The sequence below is a fragment of the Canis lupus genome, chromosome 7 (genome assembly GCF_003254725.2).
Source record: "Canis lupus dingo isolate Sandy chromosome 7, ASM325472v2, whole genome shotgun sequence".
NCBI lineage: Eukaryota > Metazoa > Chordata > Mammalia > Carnivora > Canidae > Canis > Canis lupus.
Window position 1 is genome coordinate 64,141,995 of NC_064249.1, and position 17,852 is coordinate 64,159,846.

The following is a 17,852-nucleotide window of genomic DNA, read 5'->3' on the forward strand; positions in this document are numbered from 1 at the left end:
AGGATGAGCAAGCCTGCCCTCCCCCACGGTGGAGCATCCGGAGTACACGGTTAATACAATGTGAATCATAGTTCTGTGAGGACTGACCTGCTTCTGATCTTTGACTGGGACAAGCTGGGGCTGCTGAGCATCTTGGGGTAACCTTGGGGCTTACTGAGTCTCAGTTTCCTCCTGTGCTAAACAGAGGAATAATACCTGACTCTTAAGGTGGATGTTAAGATTAAATGACGTTGTGTAGTCAAGAGGTTAGCACAGTGTCTGGTACCTTGTCACATGCTCAATACATGGTACATGTGTTCTTTTGTTCTGTTTTGTTTTTAATTAATGGCCAGATCCTGAGCTTTGGTTACAGAAGCCTGAATTGTTCTGGTTGGAGAAGCTGTTGGGCTGCTGTGCCCTGCAGCATCTGATTCTCCTCCTTGGACAGCAGTTCCCATCAGGACCCAGGGGGGTTTTCTCTTTTTAATTATTTTAAATGCCCAAAGAGTTGCTTTGTGTAGAAGTGATGGTGTCATTTTGATGAATCCATAGGTTGAACTGAATCCACTTACCTGGGGAAACATTGGACCCAGGAGAGGAAGTGGTTCCCTTAGTTTTCACCAAACAGTTGAATAGTCCTTCTGTTTCTAAAAGTCTTCCACTGATTGATTAATGGATCAATTTCCCATTAACCTTTAGTAATAGAACACATGATGCTATTGAGAGTGGGGTTTGGGAATCTTTACATTTTAGTTCATCCCCACTTGTGCAATTTCTTTCTTTCCTTCTTTCAATGAATATTTATTATGCCTGAGACATAGGGAGGAAGCAATTTACATAAAAGAATTTAATGGGAGGAAGCAGGGGGAAGGAAGCTCAGAGTGCCACACATTTTCTTGATATGTAACCAGGTTTGCTTTTATTTTAAATTTTTCTCCATTTTTGTGAGTGTGTAAATGAAATTACTAAAAGAAGAAAATGAAGTCTGAGGCCAGTGAACGCCTGCCCTTGACAGTAATTAGTTGCCTCTGGTTTACATTTCCCTTTCTTTTGACATGAGGGCTTTATTCAGCTTGTAATTATTCTGCAGTGTCTTCAGACCAAATGATGTTAGCTCTTGGATTTGTGGAGCAACTGACAATGCAAAACTATGTGGATAATAGGACTTGAAATAGCTGCCTATCGGCTGAACCTATCAGCTTTCATCTTTTGCTGCAGCCCCAGCTTGTCTTGGTCAAAGATCAGAACCAGATGCAGAGAGATGTTCTTTAAAAAAGGCCACAATCTTTCCAAACCTAGTCCCTACTGCTTCTCTTTTTTGTACCGTGCAGCTTGGTCTTTCCAGTTTTTGTCCTGTTCTGGGACCCAGTTCCAGCATGGAGTAGGGAAATACCTGTGTTGTGAATCAGAGCACCTGGCTTTGAACCTTGGCAAATTGCTTAAGCTTGCAGAGCCTGAGCTTCTTGGTCTGCAAGATGGGACCAGTGGTACCCAGAGTCAGATGTATTTCTGAAAGAGATCACAGTGCTGTTCCTGATTCTTGAGGAGCCTCCTTTGGGGCTGCAATGGCTTCCCTTGGTGTATAGAGTACAAAGCACTTACCAGGCAAGTGCACCCACTTCCCTATGAGGTAGAGTTTTGACTCAAATCCCCAAAAGTAGGCTGGGTCCCATGTGAGTCTTTTTTTTTTTTCTTTAAGATTCTATTTATTTATGAGAGAGAGAGAGAGAGAGAGAATGAGCAGTGGAGTGGAAGAAGCAGGCTAACTGCTGAGCAGAGAGCCTGATGTTGGGCTCAATTGGAGGATCCTGGGATCATGACCCAAGCCAAAGTCAGACACCTCACTGGCTGAGCCACCCAGGTGCCCCCCATGTGAGTCTTCAGGAGTCTTTTGTTCTTTTAATCTTAGGACTAGAGGGGGGCCAGCTGATTCTTCTTCTTCTTCTTCTTTTTTTTTTTTTTTTTTTTTTTTTTGCCAGGTTAGAAAACCTGTCCAAGATTATAACACCAAGTTGTATCAGGACTAGGTCTCCAGCCCATTTGCTGAGTCTAAAACCCACACTCTTCCCTCTACATTTCCATTTTATACTGAGAGCATGAAATCCAAAGGGATCCACTTTAGTGGTTGAGATTAGTGAGAGCTCAACAACAAAACAAACATAAAGAGCAGCACACTGGAGAAAGTGCTAGAAGGACTCTTGGGCTGCCATGCCCTTCAGGGTAGGTCATCATGGCAGGTGGTCCCCACTCCTGCCTCTTAGGCTCCCTGAACTTGTTGGATCTTCAATTATTACGGTACCCCCTTAACTCTGCTCTATGGCCTAACCTTCTACAGCCAAGAATGACAGGTGGGGCCAGAGAGGGCAGCATCTAGTGTGCAGCTTGTTTGCTGTGTGACTCCTGGGTGAAATCAGGATGCAGCCAGTGAAGACATGGCTTTATGATGCCAGCAGAGTGCCTCCTGTCATCATGTGTGGGGCGGCAGTGTCAGCCCTGAGAAACCTGGCAAGTCACTGTCTCCATCCCACATCCAGCATCAATGTGCCAGCTCCCAGGGTGGTGCCATGAGGGCAGCTCCTATGAGCTCTCTGCATCCCTGAGGTAAAAGCAGAGTCTTTAATGTGCAACTTTGCAGAGAATGCCTACAGCAGGCAGCAAATCATGGTCAAGACCAGAGGAAGGCAAGGGGTCAGCTTCCCCTCTCCTGACCCACAGTAAGCGTCAGCCTGTGAGGAGACTCAGAGGGGGAGAAGAGACATGAGAGGGGGTTGTGGGGGGTGCCACAATAGAGAGACCCTCTGAGCTGTTATCCCAAAAGCTTCAATCACGTCCCGTGCTAGGTGGCCACGGTGGCCGCGGCAGATACACGGTCCAAAGGAGCTTTTATTCAGAAGGCTGTGGAGCTCCTGGACTGCGCCCTGGCCTGAGGCAAGGGACGATTTGGTGGTCCTCCCTCCACCTCTGTGACTGAAACATCACTGCAAAGGGCATATCTGGCACATTCTCCATTGGCAAGACCCATCACACACTGCCTGTTTCTGCTTCCCCACCACCTCATCTGGAACACTCACTCTTTGCTGTCGGTTGGGGACTCTGAGAGGGAGACAGAAAGAGAGAGAGGGAGAGAGAGTGTGTGGGAGAGCATACACGTTTGTGCATGCACATGCGTGTGTGTGAGTGAAAGGGTGTGTGTAGCCTTTAGGACCCACTACCAACTACGTGGGACCAGGAACATCTGGCTTATTCCTGGTGCCTTTTCCTACTTTCTTTCCAGGAGGAGCCCTGTTAGTGTAATGAGCAGCACCCCCATTTCAGTGAGGCTGAAGTACCTCCCATCTCACAAGGAATGCTTTCTTCCTGAGACTCAGGACTGAAACGGTCAGATGCGGTAGTCTCAATCCAGGTATTGATCACTGGGCTCCATGTGCCTGTCCACCCCTCCCCATCTACCTAAAACATATATATATATATATATATTTTTTTTGTTACCTAAAACCATATTTAAAGGAGTTCTTTAATCTCAAGACTTGGTAAAAGTTCAAAAGATTTTGTTGAAAGGGACACTGTGAAATGAAAGTTATGTTAAGCTATAATGAAATGAAACCCACGGTTAAGGAAACATGTATAAAACAAAGTTCAAAAGAGTTTCAGTGGCCACCTCTTATAAAATTCTAGTTATTGCTCAGCAAGCAACTGGAAAGGACTATTCCCCGAGCGTGGCTGACAGCAAAGGATCTGGATCCCAGCTAATGTATACTAATGTATCACCTGGGTTGCTTTAAAAATGACTTAATATATTGCCTCACTTAAGATCAGAACTCTGGGGAGGTCTGGGGACACAGACATCTGTATTGAAGAGATTGGGAACCACTGGATGAAATAAGCCAACCAGGCTATGAATGGAAGAGGGTAAAGAAGTCAACTCTTGGGGTGCCTGGGTGGCTCAGCGGTTGAGCAACTGCCTTCGGCTCAGGTCGTGATCCCGGGGTCCTAGGATCGAGTTCCGCATCAGGCTCTATCAGGGAGCCTGCTTCTCCCTCTGGCTATGTCTCTGCCTCTCTCTCTGTGTCTCTCATGAATAAATGAGTTAATAAGTTAATTAACTTAAAAAAGAGAAGTCAACTCTTGGCACCTGGAAAATGGAAGACAAAAATTGAAGGAAAAAAAAATAAGGATTCGAAAGCTTTATTTTATTTCTCTACCTGTCTAAATATTAGTTTGTGAGTCAGTGCCACCAAAAACCTACCTTAAAGCATATCCCTGGAGAAGCCCCAAGTTCTCCGTAACTGTCGTGCATGTACCTGGCAAGCTGATCCTCATAGCGCCCACAGCACTCACTGACATTTTATCTTTTGTCCTCAAGCCCCCTCCCACAGACCACATTATCTCCTAATTCTCTGGGAAAATAGAAGCTCCCTAAGTTCTCCAAGGGTGCACAGAGTCCCCTCTCCACTCATCCTCCCATCCTCTAGGCTCAAGGGAAGAGCCCTCCTTCCTCTTTTATCAAGGCCACTCCCTCCAAGTCCATTCCTGCCCCCTTTACCTCTTTGGCAGCATCAAATATCCTCCTTAACTTTTCCCTACAAACTAACTCTTTGCCAGCATACAACATACTCTATCCTGCCTTTTTTTTTTTTTTTAAGATTTTTATTTATTTATTTGAAAGAAAGAGCACGAGCAGGGGGAGGGGTAGAAGGAGAGGGAGAAGCAAGCTCCCACTGAGCAGGGAGCCTGACGTGGGGCTCCATCCCAGGACCCCGAGATCATGACCTGAGCTGAAGGCACACCCTTAACCAACGGAGCCACCCAGGTGCCCCTCTACTCTGCCTTCTTAAGTCAAAACAAAGCAATCTACTCCAATCATATGTTCCCCAAGTTCTTTCTCCTTTCCATCACAATCAAGCTACCTGAAAGTAATTTTCACGAATTGCCAATACTTCCTCATCTCCTGCCCACTCCCCTTGGGTCTCCCAGACTTTGACTTCAGGCTTTGTCACTCCACTGAAATTTCCCTCACCCACTGCCTCTTTCTTGCTTTCCCATGTCTCACAGCAGCTAGTGGGGGATCTTCATGTCCCAGGACTTGGCTCCTGTTCACCCCCAACCCAGCACTCTCTGTTGACCTGCACCTGCCTCCTTGTGGTCACACTCTGCCCAAGCAATGTACCTGGGATTCTCATCAATTTCCCTTAGCCATGCTCACTCTCTTCTCTGTGCCTTAGCACATGCTCTTCCCTCTGCCTGTAATGCTTTTTCCTACATTTTTTTTTTATTCCTGAATTGCATATGACCTAGCTTAGATGGCTCCTCATTCTCCTTTGACAGGAAGAGTTATTTCCTAGTTGACATGAGAGGGAAAAAAATGGCTTCTACCATTGGGCAGCATCGCGGGCTCTCTGATGCTTCCTGTGTGACACTAATAGATAACCCTCAGCTGTGGCAGTTCAGAAGGTTTATTTCCCTCATTCTATACCACTACATTAGATCCTTACTTAAATGCAGATTCTCTAACTGAAGGATAACTGTTTTGGGTGCTAGTAATAGGATTATTTTCTAGGCAAATCTACCTATTTGTAGAATAGTAATGGAGTGAAATGTGAAGTCGTGTCTTTCCTACATTTGTTTGATTATGAGAACCACCTGGTGTATTTATTTAAGAAAACAGAATTCTGGGCCCGGATCCTACCTTGGGAATCAGAATCTCCAGGAGCTCTCCTTTCTCATGAGTCTTTAGGGCAGCCCGGGTGGCTCAGCAGTTTAGCGCCACCTTCAGCCCAGGGTGTGATCTTGGAGATCCGGGATCCAGTTCCATCTCAGGCTCTCTGCATGGAGCCTGCTTGTGTCTCTACCTCTCTGTCTCTCTGTTTCTCATGAATAAATAAGTAAAACAAAAACACAAAGTCCCATTATCTCCTAGGACGTAGGTTTGTGACTTTCTGATAGCAAGGCCAATTACCTGCCCATGCTCTATTGAAAAGGCAAGAAAGACCTTTCTGGCTGAACTGGAGAAACTGGGACATTTGAGCAACCTCTGAGATCAAGGCGAAACTAAACGCTAACTTTTCTGCTCATCCATGGGCTCCTGACTGGTTCCCCTCACTCCTGCCTGAATTGGGCTTCTCCAAATGCATTATCGTATTGCACAAGGCATGTAGGGGAGCGAGGAGGTGAGTCTTTATGGATCCCAGTAATATTTTTCTGTGCTGTCATGGAATTGCAACATTGGTTCGAGTTTCAAGGCATCTGGTTCCATGGGGTCTTTACACCCACAGAGGACACAACCAGAAGACACACAGAGACAAGATCTACTTGTTAGAAGGTATCTAAAATTTGGCATCCCCTGGAGCAGAGCCTGAGCAAGGACTTGAGTACAGGTAGCTTATTTGGGAGGTGACAGAAACAGCATTCATGAGGGAGGAAAGAGAGGAAGACACAGAAGGATAGGCAGCCAATGAAGTGAGCTTTCCAAGCCAGTTTCCACTATGGACAACTGGAGAGGTATCTTGCTGGAGAAGCTCGGGGAACCAGTACAGGACACATCCTTGCAACACAGCTGGGGAAAAAGACACAAGCTCCTGAGAGTCATTGGCAAGGGATACACCTGAGGCATGAATCCCTACACAGCTGGCTGACGTACTGCCTGAGTGGACACAGCTGACTTTGGCAATCAAAGAAAAGCCTAGAAGAAATGTAGGTGCTGGCATTTGGAAGTCAGGGTGGCCAGCCTTGCAGGGGTGAGAGTGAAGGGGTGTGAGCTGGCAACAAGCCGCATCTACAACAAAGGTTTTTTTCTTCCCCTGACCTGTATCTTGCTCATGTACACGGCAATGCTATAAGCACAGGGGAAGTTGGCTTCCTCCACTGTTTCCTTGGAATGGCAAATCAGGAAAAGTGACAAACCTAAGCCATAAGTAGAATAGAAAACTTCCTCAATAGGTTTCTGGCTTTCCTACTTTTGGACATTTAAATTCCTTTCCCAGAAAAACACTGAAGGCATAAGGACGTATCCAACTTCTGATAGGTCTGTTCCCTGCTTTACATTGTTAATAGCAGGTAACGCCAACAGCGACTTTCTCAAACAGCTTATATTCATCATCTCACTGAAGTCTCAGAGAAGCCTTTGAAGTAAGGGATGTGATTTTTTTTATAACTTCTAGAATATTCTAAACCCTATGACAGAAAGCCTGCATGCTTGAAAGTCAATGGAAATTATAGGCCCAAGAGAGCAAGGAGTGGCTCAAATTCAAATGACTTCCTAGAGCAAAGGTTTTTCCTGAAGGGGGAGGGGGGGGGGGGAAGGTTTTCCCAAGGGGCTTCCCTCTAATCATGAGGAAGTGAGAAGAGGTGGATTATGGGCAACAGTAGAGCAGGAGACAAACCCTACTGGGATTTGTGAAGTCCTTCAACACCTCAGCCCATGAGAGAGGCCTCCCCCTCACTAAGGACATTGCAGAAACATGACATTAAGGATCTTATTTTCTGTTGACAGCACTGTAGCTGAATGCTAAAGATGCTTGCTTATTTTATAGCGCACAGACTACTTCTGAGGAAGCTTATTCCCCATGGGAATAGCAAGTACCTACTGATATTTGTCTTTTGAATGGACAACATGCCGACCTACATCAGCAGTTATCCAGCTCCATTATATCTGTCTGGGATAGCACGTTCCCTGGGTATGAAATGATTACAATTACTGATTAATTACCAAAAACCCTTTGAAAAAAAAAAACCCTTTGAGCAAGGGATGGTTTAATTGGTAAGTGTATGCTCTGCTGCGTGCAGTCACAAAGACTGTGACTGTAGAAAGTTCCAGTCCTTCATCCTCTGAAATTCTCAATTCTCATTTTATCAAGAACTCAATGTAGAGTAAAATAAACCACACATTTAAAATTTATAGGGAATTAAACCTTCTGGCAGTAGAAAGGTACGTTTCACATTCTGAGGTCATAGAAGTTTTTATGAACAAAGGAGAAAAAAACATTTTCAGTAAATAGTATTCATCATCTTAGGACCCTGTCCTCTGGGAGAATAACTTTTCCTCACCCTGAGGGTGATTAACAGATATTCCAATTTTGTCTCTGTTTTCCACACTCAGGCATGCAGGCATTTTGCTAGAATTTCAATGCTGAGGAATTAAGTTATATTGTTGGGCAAATTAGGAAACTGGAAACATGACACATCTGTCACCAACCGCCAGTGCTATTATTACCATTATCACTCATGTTTAAAAAAAAGGGTTTCTGTTCTGGATTTCTCCATTGTGGGGGGCAGGGCGATGTGAGGGATGGGGGTTTGAGCTTCTACCCATTTAAACCCTAGAAATTTTGCCTCAGCGAATCCTTACTTAAGCTTCAAAACCAAAGAAAGCAAACTTACAAGATGGAGGAGGAAGAAGCCATTGACTGAACTCTGGCGGAGGTTCAGTGGCTGCCCAGAGAGCACAGTATATTCTTCAAACCCTCGGATGAGTGCCTCGCTCTTTTCTGGAAGCATGTCCCAGGCCTGACATTGGTTTGGGGCTCTCTGACAGTGCCACATTCTGCAAACCTGGCCCCTTGTGGCTCAGCACTAGTTCTTAGGAACAAATGATAAAGCTGCTTGTGTTCTAAGGCTTACCATGTTGTGCAGAATGACCCATCAGAGCCCGTCAGCTGACCATGCATTTCCAGGTGCCAGGATTTTGGTTCAGATGAGCCTGGAGCATGGTGGCTGTCTATGAGCTGTTTGTTCCCACAGCTGCTCCTTGTCTTGAAGCCCAGGGGCAGATGTTGGTGAGTTTATACTTAGTGGCATCAGACCCTAAGGCCAGTTTAAAAAGATTTGAATGTAAGAGGATATATAACCTTTTAGGACACATGTGGCAATAGCTAACCACAAATATAAAAACGTTCATACCCTTTGACCTGGTAGTTTTACTTCTAAGAAGAAGAAGAAAAATAAATGAGTTTATATTCCATGACATATTCATTCTAGTGTTGCTTATAATTACAAAAAGTTGAAACAACCCAGTTGCCTAAGTGGCTGGAGGTTGGTTGAACACATTATGATAAATTCATTTGATGGAATGTTCTATAGTCAAAGACCTGGGAAAATACACCATATAGTTTTGAAAACCATATAAAAATATATGTAGTATAATTGTAATTTTGTAAGGAAATACATATGCATTTGAAAAGAATACAGGGGCACCTGGATGGCTCAATGGTTGAGCATCTACCTTTGGCTCAGATCATGATCCTGGGGTCCTGGGATCGAGTCTTGCAGCAGGCTCCCTGCAGGAAGCCCTCTTCTCCCTCTGCCTGCATCTCTGCCTCTCTCTGTGTGTCTGTCATGAATAAATAAATAAAATAAGATAAAAAGGAAAGAAAAGAATACGGACATATAACTAAAGACCTACAGATTTCTGAGTGATGAGCTATGAGTGATTTTTATGCTTTTCTGCATATTCTGATTTTTCTATAGTGAATGTAGATGCCAGTTGTATTCAATTACAATAATGCTATTGAGAAATGGTTCTACTCATGCTGGCTTTAAGCCGTCATTCCTAAGAAAGAATCTGGCCTCTCTAGGCTAGCACTGACCTACACAAAGTTGGAAAGCCAGGGACCCAGGAGAGGGACAGGAATCAATGTGGTTGGGAGGGCAGAAGCTGGGGCCTGGGGACTTTGCAGGGCAGCACTGCATGGCAAGTAGGCAGAAAGGAGCTAAGTCAAAGTTCTCTTTGGGGAAGTGAGACTACTTCCCACCCAGGAGGAAGGAAATGTCAGCATGTTCTGTCCAGGGCCATTACCCTCTGCCAGAGGGTTATGAGGAGTAACCCCCTTGCACTGAGAAATGAGGTCAAGAGGTACTCTGGGAGGTGTTCAACGAAGCAGCCCAGGAAGACACATGACTGCTTCATAGTTACCTGATGCCCCTGAAGTGACTGTTGTCTGGATGGTTGTGCTGGGCTGTTGGCTTTCTCACATTCCCCCATTCTCCTGGACCAAAGTGAAACCAACTGTAGACCTGTCATTAACTGGTCAAAGCCAACCACCAGAGAGCCTGCTGTCTCTTCTCAGCCTCTTGCCCCAAAGGTGAGCCCAACCCGTCAGGGACTTTGAGCCAGGAAGAAAACACCAGTGATAATAATTGTGTGGCACTTTAAAGTTTACAAATAATTTGTACAGTGGTTCAGTTGAGGAGCTGTAAACATTCTTTTCAGAGAACACACATGTACAATCTGAGAGGAGGCAAACCAAGGGCTTTCTGTTTCCTTAACGGTAATTCCATCTGTGACACACTCAACTGCCTTCTGGTGGCTGGACAATACTCAGATAAGGCAGAGGGACTGCTGTTCTTCAAGCTACTACCAAACGGAAGAAAAACTGGTGGTGGTAGTGAATTCATTGTTCCTTTATAATGAATCAAGGAAGTGCTAATGAATAATCAGCACTGATGACTTTCAGTTAGATTAACAGCACGAACCCAGAGGAAAGAACCACCCATTTAGTGAAGCTGGTGCCAAGACAGGTAAAATGGATGCTCATGCAGACTCAGTGTCTGGGTGGTAATCATCTGATGAAGTTGTCATTTGAAAAGCAAATGTTGGGGATCCCTGGGTGGCTCAGCAGTTTAGTGCCTGCCTTTGGCCCAGGGTATGATCCTGGAGACCTGGGATTAAGTCCCACGTTGGGCTCCCTGCATGGAGCCGGCTTCTCCCTCTGCCTGTGTCTCTGCCTCTCTCTGTGTGTGTCTCTCATGAATAAATAAATAAAATCTTAAAAAAAAAGAAAAAAGAAAGCAAATGTTTTCATGGGGCACATGGGTGGCTCAGTGGTTGAACGTCTGCCTTCAGCTCAGGTAGTGATGCCTGGGTCCTGGGATTGAGTCCTGCATCAGACTCCCTGCAGGGAGCCTGCCTCCCTCTGTGTGTCTCTCATGAATGAATAAAATAAATAAAATCTTTTTAAAAAAGAAAGAAAATCAAACGTTTTCAGAAAACACATAGCTTAAGGTCATGCAATTCAATGTCTGAGTCAACATAGCACCTCTAATGCCCACTATGGTGCCAGCCTCTGTTGAATGCCCTCTGTGTTGCAGAACTTGCTACCTCTCCAGGAGAATAGTCCATGGTTACATAGATATGGTTGTTAGAAAGCATGTGCACAGGAATGCAGTGTGAGGGTCAGGAGAGCACTGGGTTGAAGGGAATGTGGCTCCATTTCAGAGGTGGCAGGCAGGGAGCAATAAAAATACCATATAGGATTACTATGTCCAAATTTTAGTATTATTTGTTATTTTTTCTTCTGAGGGACAAATTCTATGTAGGAGACACAAAAATGCTTATATAGTTGTCTTCATTAGGAAGACTGGTGCTGGGTAATAATACTGGTCTAGTACATAGCTCATTATTTTGTAGATAAAACCAGAAGCAATTCCTCCTTCCTATTGATGCCTGTTAGCTTGCCATGCAAAGCTTTAATTATAGGATGTGTATCTATCTCAGCTCCCCTCCTAGATAGTTTTTGCCCTCAAGGAATTGATAATCATAATCTAGACTTGGTTGGTAGCACACTGTACATAGGAAACCAAAGGGAAATACAGGTTCATTAATTCCGTTTGTTATTTACTATTTTATGAATACTGTGTGTCTCTCCAGTTGGACTGCATATTCCTTCTGGGTGGGAATTACTTCTTTTGCCTGATTGTATGTCCAACATTGAGCACACATAGTACCTCACCAGTATGTGCTTAACAATCATCTGTGGAAAACTATGTTGTAGGCAGCACACTGAACACATGCTGAAGAATTAGTATGATTAACAATGACCATCAAGCCATTAGTTTAATGCTAATAAGACATCATAATTTAAAGAGTACACTGCTTTTATTTAACCCCATAAGTTATAACCCCTTAACACATGTACAATTTTTTGTGTTTTTAAAGTGCTTTGAAAGATATTTATTTTTTTAACAGGTGGAAAATAATGTTTTTCAAAAGACATTTAATTTTTAGTGGAAAAAGATATTATTGAAAGCATGTAACAATTTGTTCAGCATCTTCAAGATATGGGATTTTCATATAAAATACGCATGTGGCACCAAATGCCAAAATGATCGGTAAATGTGGTTGGAATTCAAAATTAGACTAGTCTAGATGGCATCTCAAGTCAGCAACGATCTTGCAGAGAGAGAGGGAGGTATGTTGGGTCGCCATAGTTTTGAAGGTGATTTCCCTTGCTGGAAAGGTTTGAGTTAGTGGTCAGGACAGCCATTCAGGCTGACAGTCCCCTGCACATCTAAGGCTTCAGTGACAGGGATGGGAATGTGGTTGACTTGAACGTTCTTCAGGCAGCCAAAAAATGATTTCCACACGGGCAGCTTCAGGGTCTTCAAATTGGCTTCAAGAGAAAAGGGAGGCATTCAGTGTGTAATTCACACTGTCAAGTGAACATACCCAACTTAAGAAATAGTCTCATTAGAGCTAAAGGTACCGAGGGTCTTGGGCCACGCACCCAATGCCCCTGCCTGTTGTGATAAATAGCAACAAGTCTACTCTTCAAAATCTTCAAAGAAGGAGATTCCATAGGCTAAATCAATAGATAACAACTCTGGTCACGGAAGACCCATAAAATTAACAAACTATTTGGAGGAACATAAAACAAGGAAGAATGACAAGGCTCATTCCAGGCAAAATTCCAGAACCTGCTTGATTCTCCATGCTGGCCCCCCAAAGCTTAATAACTCACCAGTAAAACTAAATGCCTAGAGAGGAGAGACCAGTTTCAGCCCCTTTCCTGATTCTTTGCTGATATCAGGCTTCTAGGTTAATGAGGCCTCTTAGGAGGGGCTTATAAATGATAGGCTTGGACCAGAAGCAGCAGCAGTAATATGGCCTGGGCTATACAATTTGCCCATCGCTAGCAATGAGATTTTTCCCATGTGTTAGAGCAAAGGGCCTCACTGTCTCCACTGTCCAGCCAACTGCTGCCCAACTATTAACCAAAGGCATTGGATTTAGTGGGTTAAGATAGAAATGTTAAGAGCAGACACGGGGCAACACGGGTGTAGAAGAAGCCAATGTAAGAGTTACCTGGGATACCTCCAACATGTATTGGCTCCTGAGTGCTGGCAGATGGGAAGGGAAGCCGTCCAGTTGTGTAGCTATTCTCTGAGTCCAGTTCCAGGTGCACGATGTGTTGTTTTATGGTGACTGGGGGGAAAGGAAGCTGGTCAGGTCAATTACCTGAGGAGAGCCCTGCCAAAGGCTTCCTGTCTACACTAGTGTCACCACAGGCTTCTGTTCAGCTCATTCCTGTGGGAGCACTATTGGTAGGAATTCAGCCAACCTGAACACAAATTCAACTAATTTCTCAACACCAAGTGGTATTGGAGTGTTCTACATACATTACAGAATTTAATTCTAAAATGAATCTGTGAGGAAGATATTATCATTCTTCTTTCCCAGACAAGAGACTATGACTCTCAAGTATTGAGTCTGACAAGATGGCTTGGTTATAAGTTGAATGAGTTGGGATTCCAACCCCAGTCTCCACAGGCCATGTTTATTCCATGCTATCTTAGCTTCTTTCCAGGGAGACACTGACTCCTGAAAATGGAGTCGCTTTTTACCCTCCAAATAAAATTCTTCCAGTGTTAACAATCTTAACTAATCGCCTTGGAGTTGGCATTCCAATTAGACAAGAAGAGACTACCTCTTGTACAAAAGGTATTTTAGCCAATGCGTTTTAATGTTTCTCCAAACTAATGTGCACAGGTTATTCATAAAATCACAGATTTGGTTTGGGAGGCTATGCCTGTTCTCCACCTGGTGATCTGTCTACACCACCTTCAGTAATATTAAGTGTTTTTTTTTTAAGATTTTATTTATTTATGAGAGAGAGAGAGAGAGAGAGAGAGAGGCAGAGACACAGGCAGAGGGAGAAGCAGGCTCCATGCAGGGAGCCCGACGTGGGACTCAATCCCGGGTCTCCAGGATCATGCCTTGGGCTGAAGGCGGCGCTAAACCGCTGAGCCACCTGGGCTGCCCATATTACATGGTTATTGAATAAAAACAACCCAATAATAAACTTTAACAATAGTAAGAGCAGATACTTACTAGGCACTTACTACGTATTGGGCATTGCTGCACGCTTTACATATATTATTGCATTTGGTTTTTGCCCTGGGAGGTGGATGCTACTTTTACCTCCCTTGTGCAGAGGAGGAAACTGAAGATAAAGAGCAATTAAGTGGCTTGCCCAAGGTCACTTAGATAAGGGCTGGGGCTGAGATTTGATCTCTGTTCTTTTTGATTTCAGAGCCAAAATCTAAATCATAATGTTATACTGCCTTGAAAACAAACACAGATTCTCAGTTTGCTGAGCTAAAAAAAAAATTTTCTGTGTCTGCATTGGAGGATGGGTTGCGGCAGCCCTAAATTACATAAATACAGTTAGGATTGATGATGAACATGTTCTCACGGTGTTAACCTGGGTGGCCAGCCTGGTCAGACACTAATGGATTGAGGAATTGAGGCTGCCTTTGGGACATTCAAGTCCAGAAGGATAGGGAGACTGTTTCAGGGTGTGAACAACAGGCCACTGGACATCATACCTGTCACCGAGTGCCACCGTCCATCACACAGAGACTGCTTTGGTGTGATCGATGTCAGGATCCCCCCTGCCTCACTGTCTACTGAGGCTGTGACCTGAAACACACATGCATTTTCCTATTGCCTTCTGGCTGGGGGAGCCAACTTCCCTGCTTTCTTCCCTTCGCAACCCCCCACCACCCTGAAGCACTTTAGACACAAGCCCCCTCCCACAGCAGGTGATTGTACCAGGCGAAGGCTTTGCAGGAATCTCTCTGCTGCCTCCCTTCCAGGCAAGCAAGCTACAAACCCAGGGCCCAGCCTGAAGTTGCTGCCTAAGATGATGGGCGCTGCCCTCCCCATCCAAGCCCCTCCTCTGTCAGGCTCTACTCAAAGGGCACTGATGAGCATTGAAGACCTTCCCCTGCTATTAATACGTGACAGTGGCTCCATTTAGAAGGATGTGAAATTTGAAAGGCAAAAGTGCTGGCTGAGGCCTGCACCCCTCTGCAAGGGCCAGACAATTATAATAACTCCATGAATGCATGCCTTCTATGGGGTTCTTGTTCAAGGAATTCAGCAAGCTAACTGCATTTGTACTGGGCATGTGTCAGGGGTCAGGCACTTTGTGCTAGCGTGCAGAATCTCGCATTCCCACTCTCTGGGCCAGGGCCAAGGGCTGAACCAAGGTGAACAAATGTGAGGAGGAAAATAAGCGATTTGGTAACTAATTTGCATTTAATTTGCATGTAGCTCAATAGGGCAGCCAATTCTCAGGCAATTTTCCAGCTGAACAATGTCAGTGCTGTTATGAAGGTCATCAGGTCTTGATTTTTGTGTGTGTATTTCTTCCCCAGAAGCCCTCCTGGAGCCTCCCCCCCCCACCCCTCCCCCTTTCCTGAGAAGCCAGCCCTCACTCAAGGCTAGATGAAATGCTGCCTGATTCATGAATTGATTAATAAAGTCAATTAGATCTTCAAATTTACTCAGTTGAGTTTTTTCTCCTTAAGATTATCATTATTTGCTCTTTGCCTTGAGGCCTTCCTGTAAGGATTTGTTTTTTACAAGAATTTTTGAAAAGGCAATAGATATAAGCTGGTGGTGAGAATAGCGTAATGACCAGGCCCATGAGGGATGGGCAGGATGAGCAGTAGAAGCGTACACTGAGGGAGGAATCCATGCCAAGCCAAAGGAAGCCCGGAGGGCAGACCCAGGGGCCAGCCTGGCTGCAGGAGCCAGAGAGGCTGGTGGGTTGGTGTAGGGACCATACGGGAAATCTGAAACTGATTCAGTAGACACCAGGCCATGGGCCTGAGTATGACATGCTATAGACTTCTGTTGAGAACATCTATCCCTTGACTTCTGGTACTGCCCTTATGAATAAAAGTAGAGATGTGACAAGGGATATGAAGGGGAGGAGAGAAAAATGTACATTTATCGAGTATATGACAGTATATGGCAAAAGCTCTAAGATATAAGCATTATTATCCACATTTTAAAGATAAAGAAAGTGAATATGAAGTAGGTTAAGTAACTTCCCTGGGGGGCCATATAACTAAGTGGTGCAGTTAGATTTCAGCCCAGCTTATTTGAGTTTTTCCAATTTTAAAGATGACCAAACGATGACCAAACGATACGCTAAAAAAACAAACAAACAAAAAAAAAACACTAAGTCCTAAAATCAGGTCTCTTAAAACAAGATGGGATCCCACTCCCTCACAACTCCATCTACTGTGGTCTCCTGAAATGAAAGTGGTTCTACTTAAACCCATAGACCTTGTCATCAAACAGTACGCACCTTTCCGGCCTCCATATAAACACATAAGTACCTCCCTGGCTGACTCCCGACGTGCATTAGGATGCCAGTGAGGCTTCTTGGGCGAATGCTGAAGACCAGCTTAAATTCGGGCCCCAATAGCACAGAGTTAGCTTTCAAAAGAAAAAAAGATAAAACATCATAATTCAAGAGAAAAGATGGAGTTCTTCAGACTCAGAGACACAATCTTTTCCAAACTGCCCCTTACCTAGGATGACATGACCTCCTTCCTGGGAGAAATAAATGCCTTTCTCCAAAGAGCCACCCAGGCAGGGCGACACACCAACACTTGCAGAAGGGGTGTCCAGGGGTTTCAGATCCAACTGAAAATTCCTCAGGCATCCCACAAAGCTGTTTTGGGGGAGGCTCTGCAACCAAGTGGAAGAGAAAGCAAACTTCATTAAGCCACAGCTCCCAGACACACGTGGGCAGCCAAGGTTGCAGTTGCCTGTAAAAGGGGGCAGGTAGGGGGATTCATCTATCCTGCTTCAGAGTCAGGTGGGCCTGACTGTTGTGTTTGGCTCCCTGCCCACACTGCCAAGAAAAACCTGCATACCAGATGTCCGGTGGGTGGCTGAAGTCTGAGGGTGCCACCAAACCAAGTGGTGTGTGTGCAGGGGGCAGGGGCAGTGCAGCTTGCTAGCTAGTGCTGGTCAGTGACCCGACCCTGGTCCACACAGAAAGGGCTGCAACAGGGGAAATTTCCACCTCGCTGAATACAGATCTCACTGTCTCTTTGCAGGTACAAACCACTTCTTCAGGTTTCATGAGCCTATGTGATTGCTTAATGCGGGGCAGCTGACTGAAAAAGAGGCCAAAGCATTCCGAAAATAATAAAGTGTAAAAAAGCTGCCTACATTATTGGGCTCAGTGCACCACCAACAAATCACGAAAGCGGTGGAGTTAAAATAAGACACAATGCACAGCGTCGGGGGGCAGGCATAGAGCACCTAAAGGTGGCCTGGAACATGGGCTCTTCACCTGGGGCCCAAGGATGCACCTCTAGGGTTCTGTGATCTCTTAAATTACATACCAGATGCTCTCCATATGTGCATTTTTCTGGGAAGAAAGGCTATAACTTTTGAGAAATCTTCAAAAAAATGGAAGAATCACTGAATAAAATCCTTAAACCCCCTTCCAGAATAAAGGCTTTTAGGACTCTGGAATCCTACAAAACAGATGCAGTGTATGATCATTTTAAGACACGGGGATTTTAGTAGAGATGCATATGGTGTCAGTGTCAACAATAAACTGCCAATTGGACTCCTGGTGAAATTTTTAGTTTCTTAAGATTTACCATCTAATACAATGAAGAGCCTGTATCTGAAACCACTTCGACTCTCCAGGGAAGGTGATCCCTAACTGAATCCCTAACAGCCCACTGCAGATTTTGATATTCAGAGAAAGACATTGATTGGAGGAAAGGGTGTGGAGGAGGGGAAGCCATGGTTTGCACCCTTGAGTGGAAGGAATGCTGCATGA

The 17,852-nt window shown here is 44.7% G+C and overlaps 1 protein-coding gene and 1 long non-coding RNA gene across 4 annotated transcripts in view; one reads left to right on the forward strand and one right to left on the reverse strand.

The window, feature by feature from the left end:
- Positions 1 to 2,480: 2,480 nt before the first annotated feature.
- LOC112647954 (uncharacterized) overlaps positions 2,481 to 17,852 on the forward strand; it is a 39,092-nt gene continuing 23,720 nt past the window's right edge. For both annotated transcript variants that reach the window (XR_003128592.3, XR_004817251.2), the window contains exons 1-2: positions 2,481 to 2,580; positions 3,254 to 3,382. This is a non-coding gene — a long non-coding RNA (uncharacterized LOC112647954). The remainder of the gene's footprint in view (positions 2,581 to 3,253; positions 3,383 to 17,852) is intronic.
- The window catches only part of LAMA3 (laminin subunit alpha 3), a 250,272-nt gene continuing 244,249 nt past the window's right edge, over positions 11,830 to 17,852 (reverse strand). For both annotated transcript variants that reach the window (XM_025429300.3, XM_025429301.3), the window contains 5 exons: positions 16,579 to 16,738; positions 16,353 to 16,483; positions 14,578 to 14,671; positions 13,055 to 13,174; positions 11,830 to 12,362 (listed from right to left, as the gene is read on the reverse strand). In XM_025429300.3, coding sequence (XP_025285085.3) covers positions 12,217 to 12,362; positions 13,055 to 13,174; positions 14,578 to 14,671; positions 16,353 to 16,483; positions 16,579 to 16,738 — 651 coding nt within the window. In that variant the 3' untranslated portion in view covers positions 11,830 to 12,216. The remainder of the gene's footprint in view (positions 12,363 to 13,054; positions 13,175 to 14,577; positions 14,672 to 16,352; positions 16,484 to 16,578; positions 16,739 to 17,852) is intronic.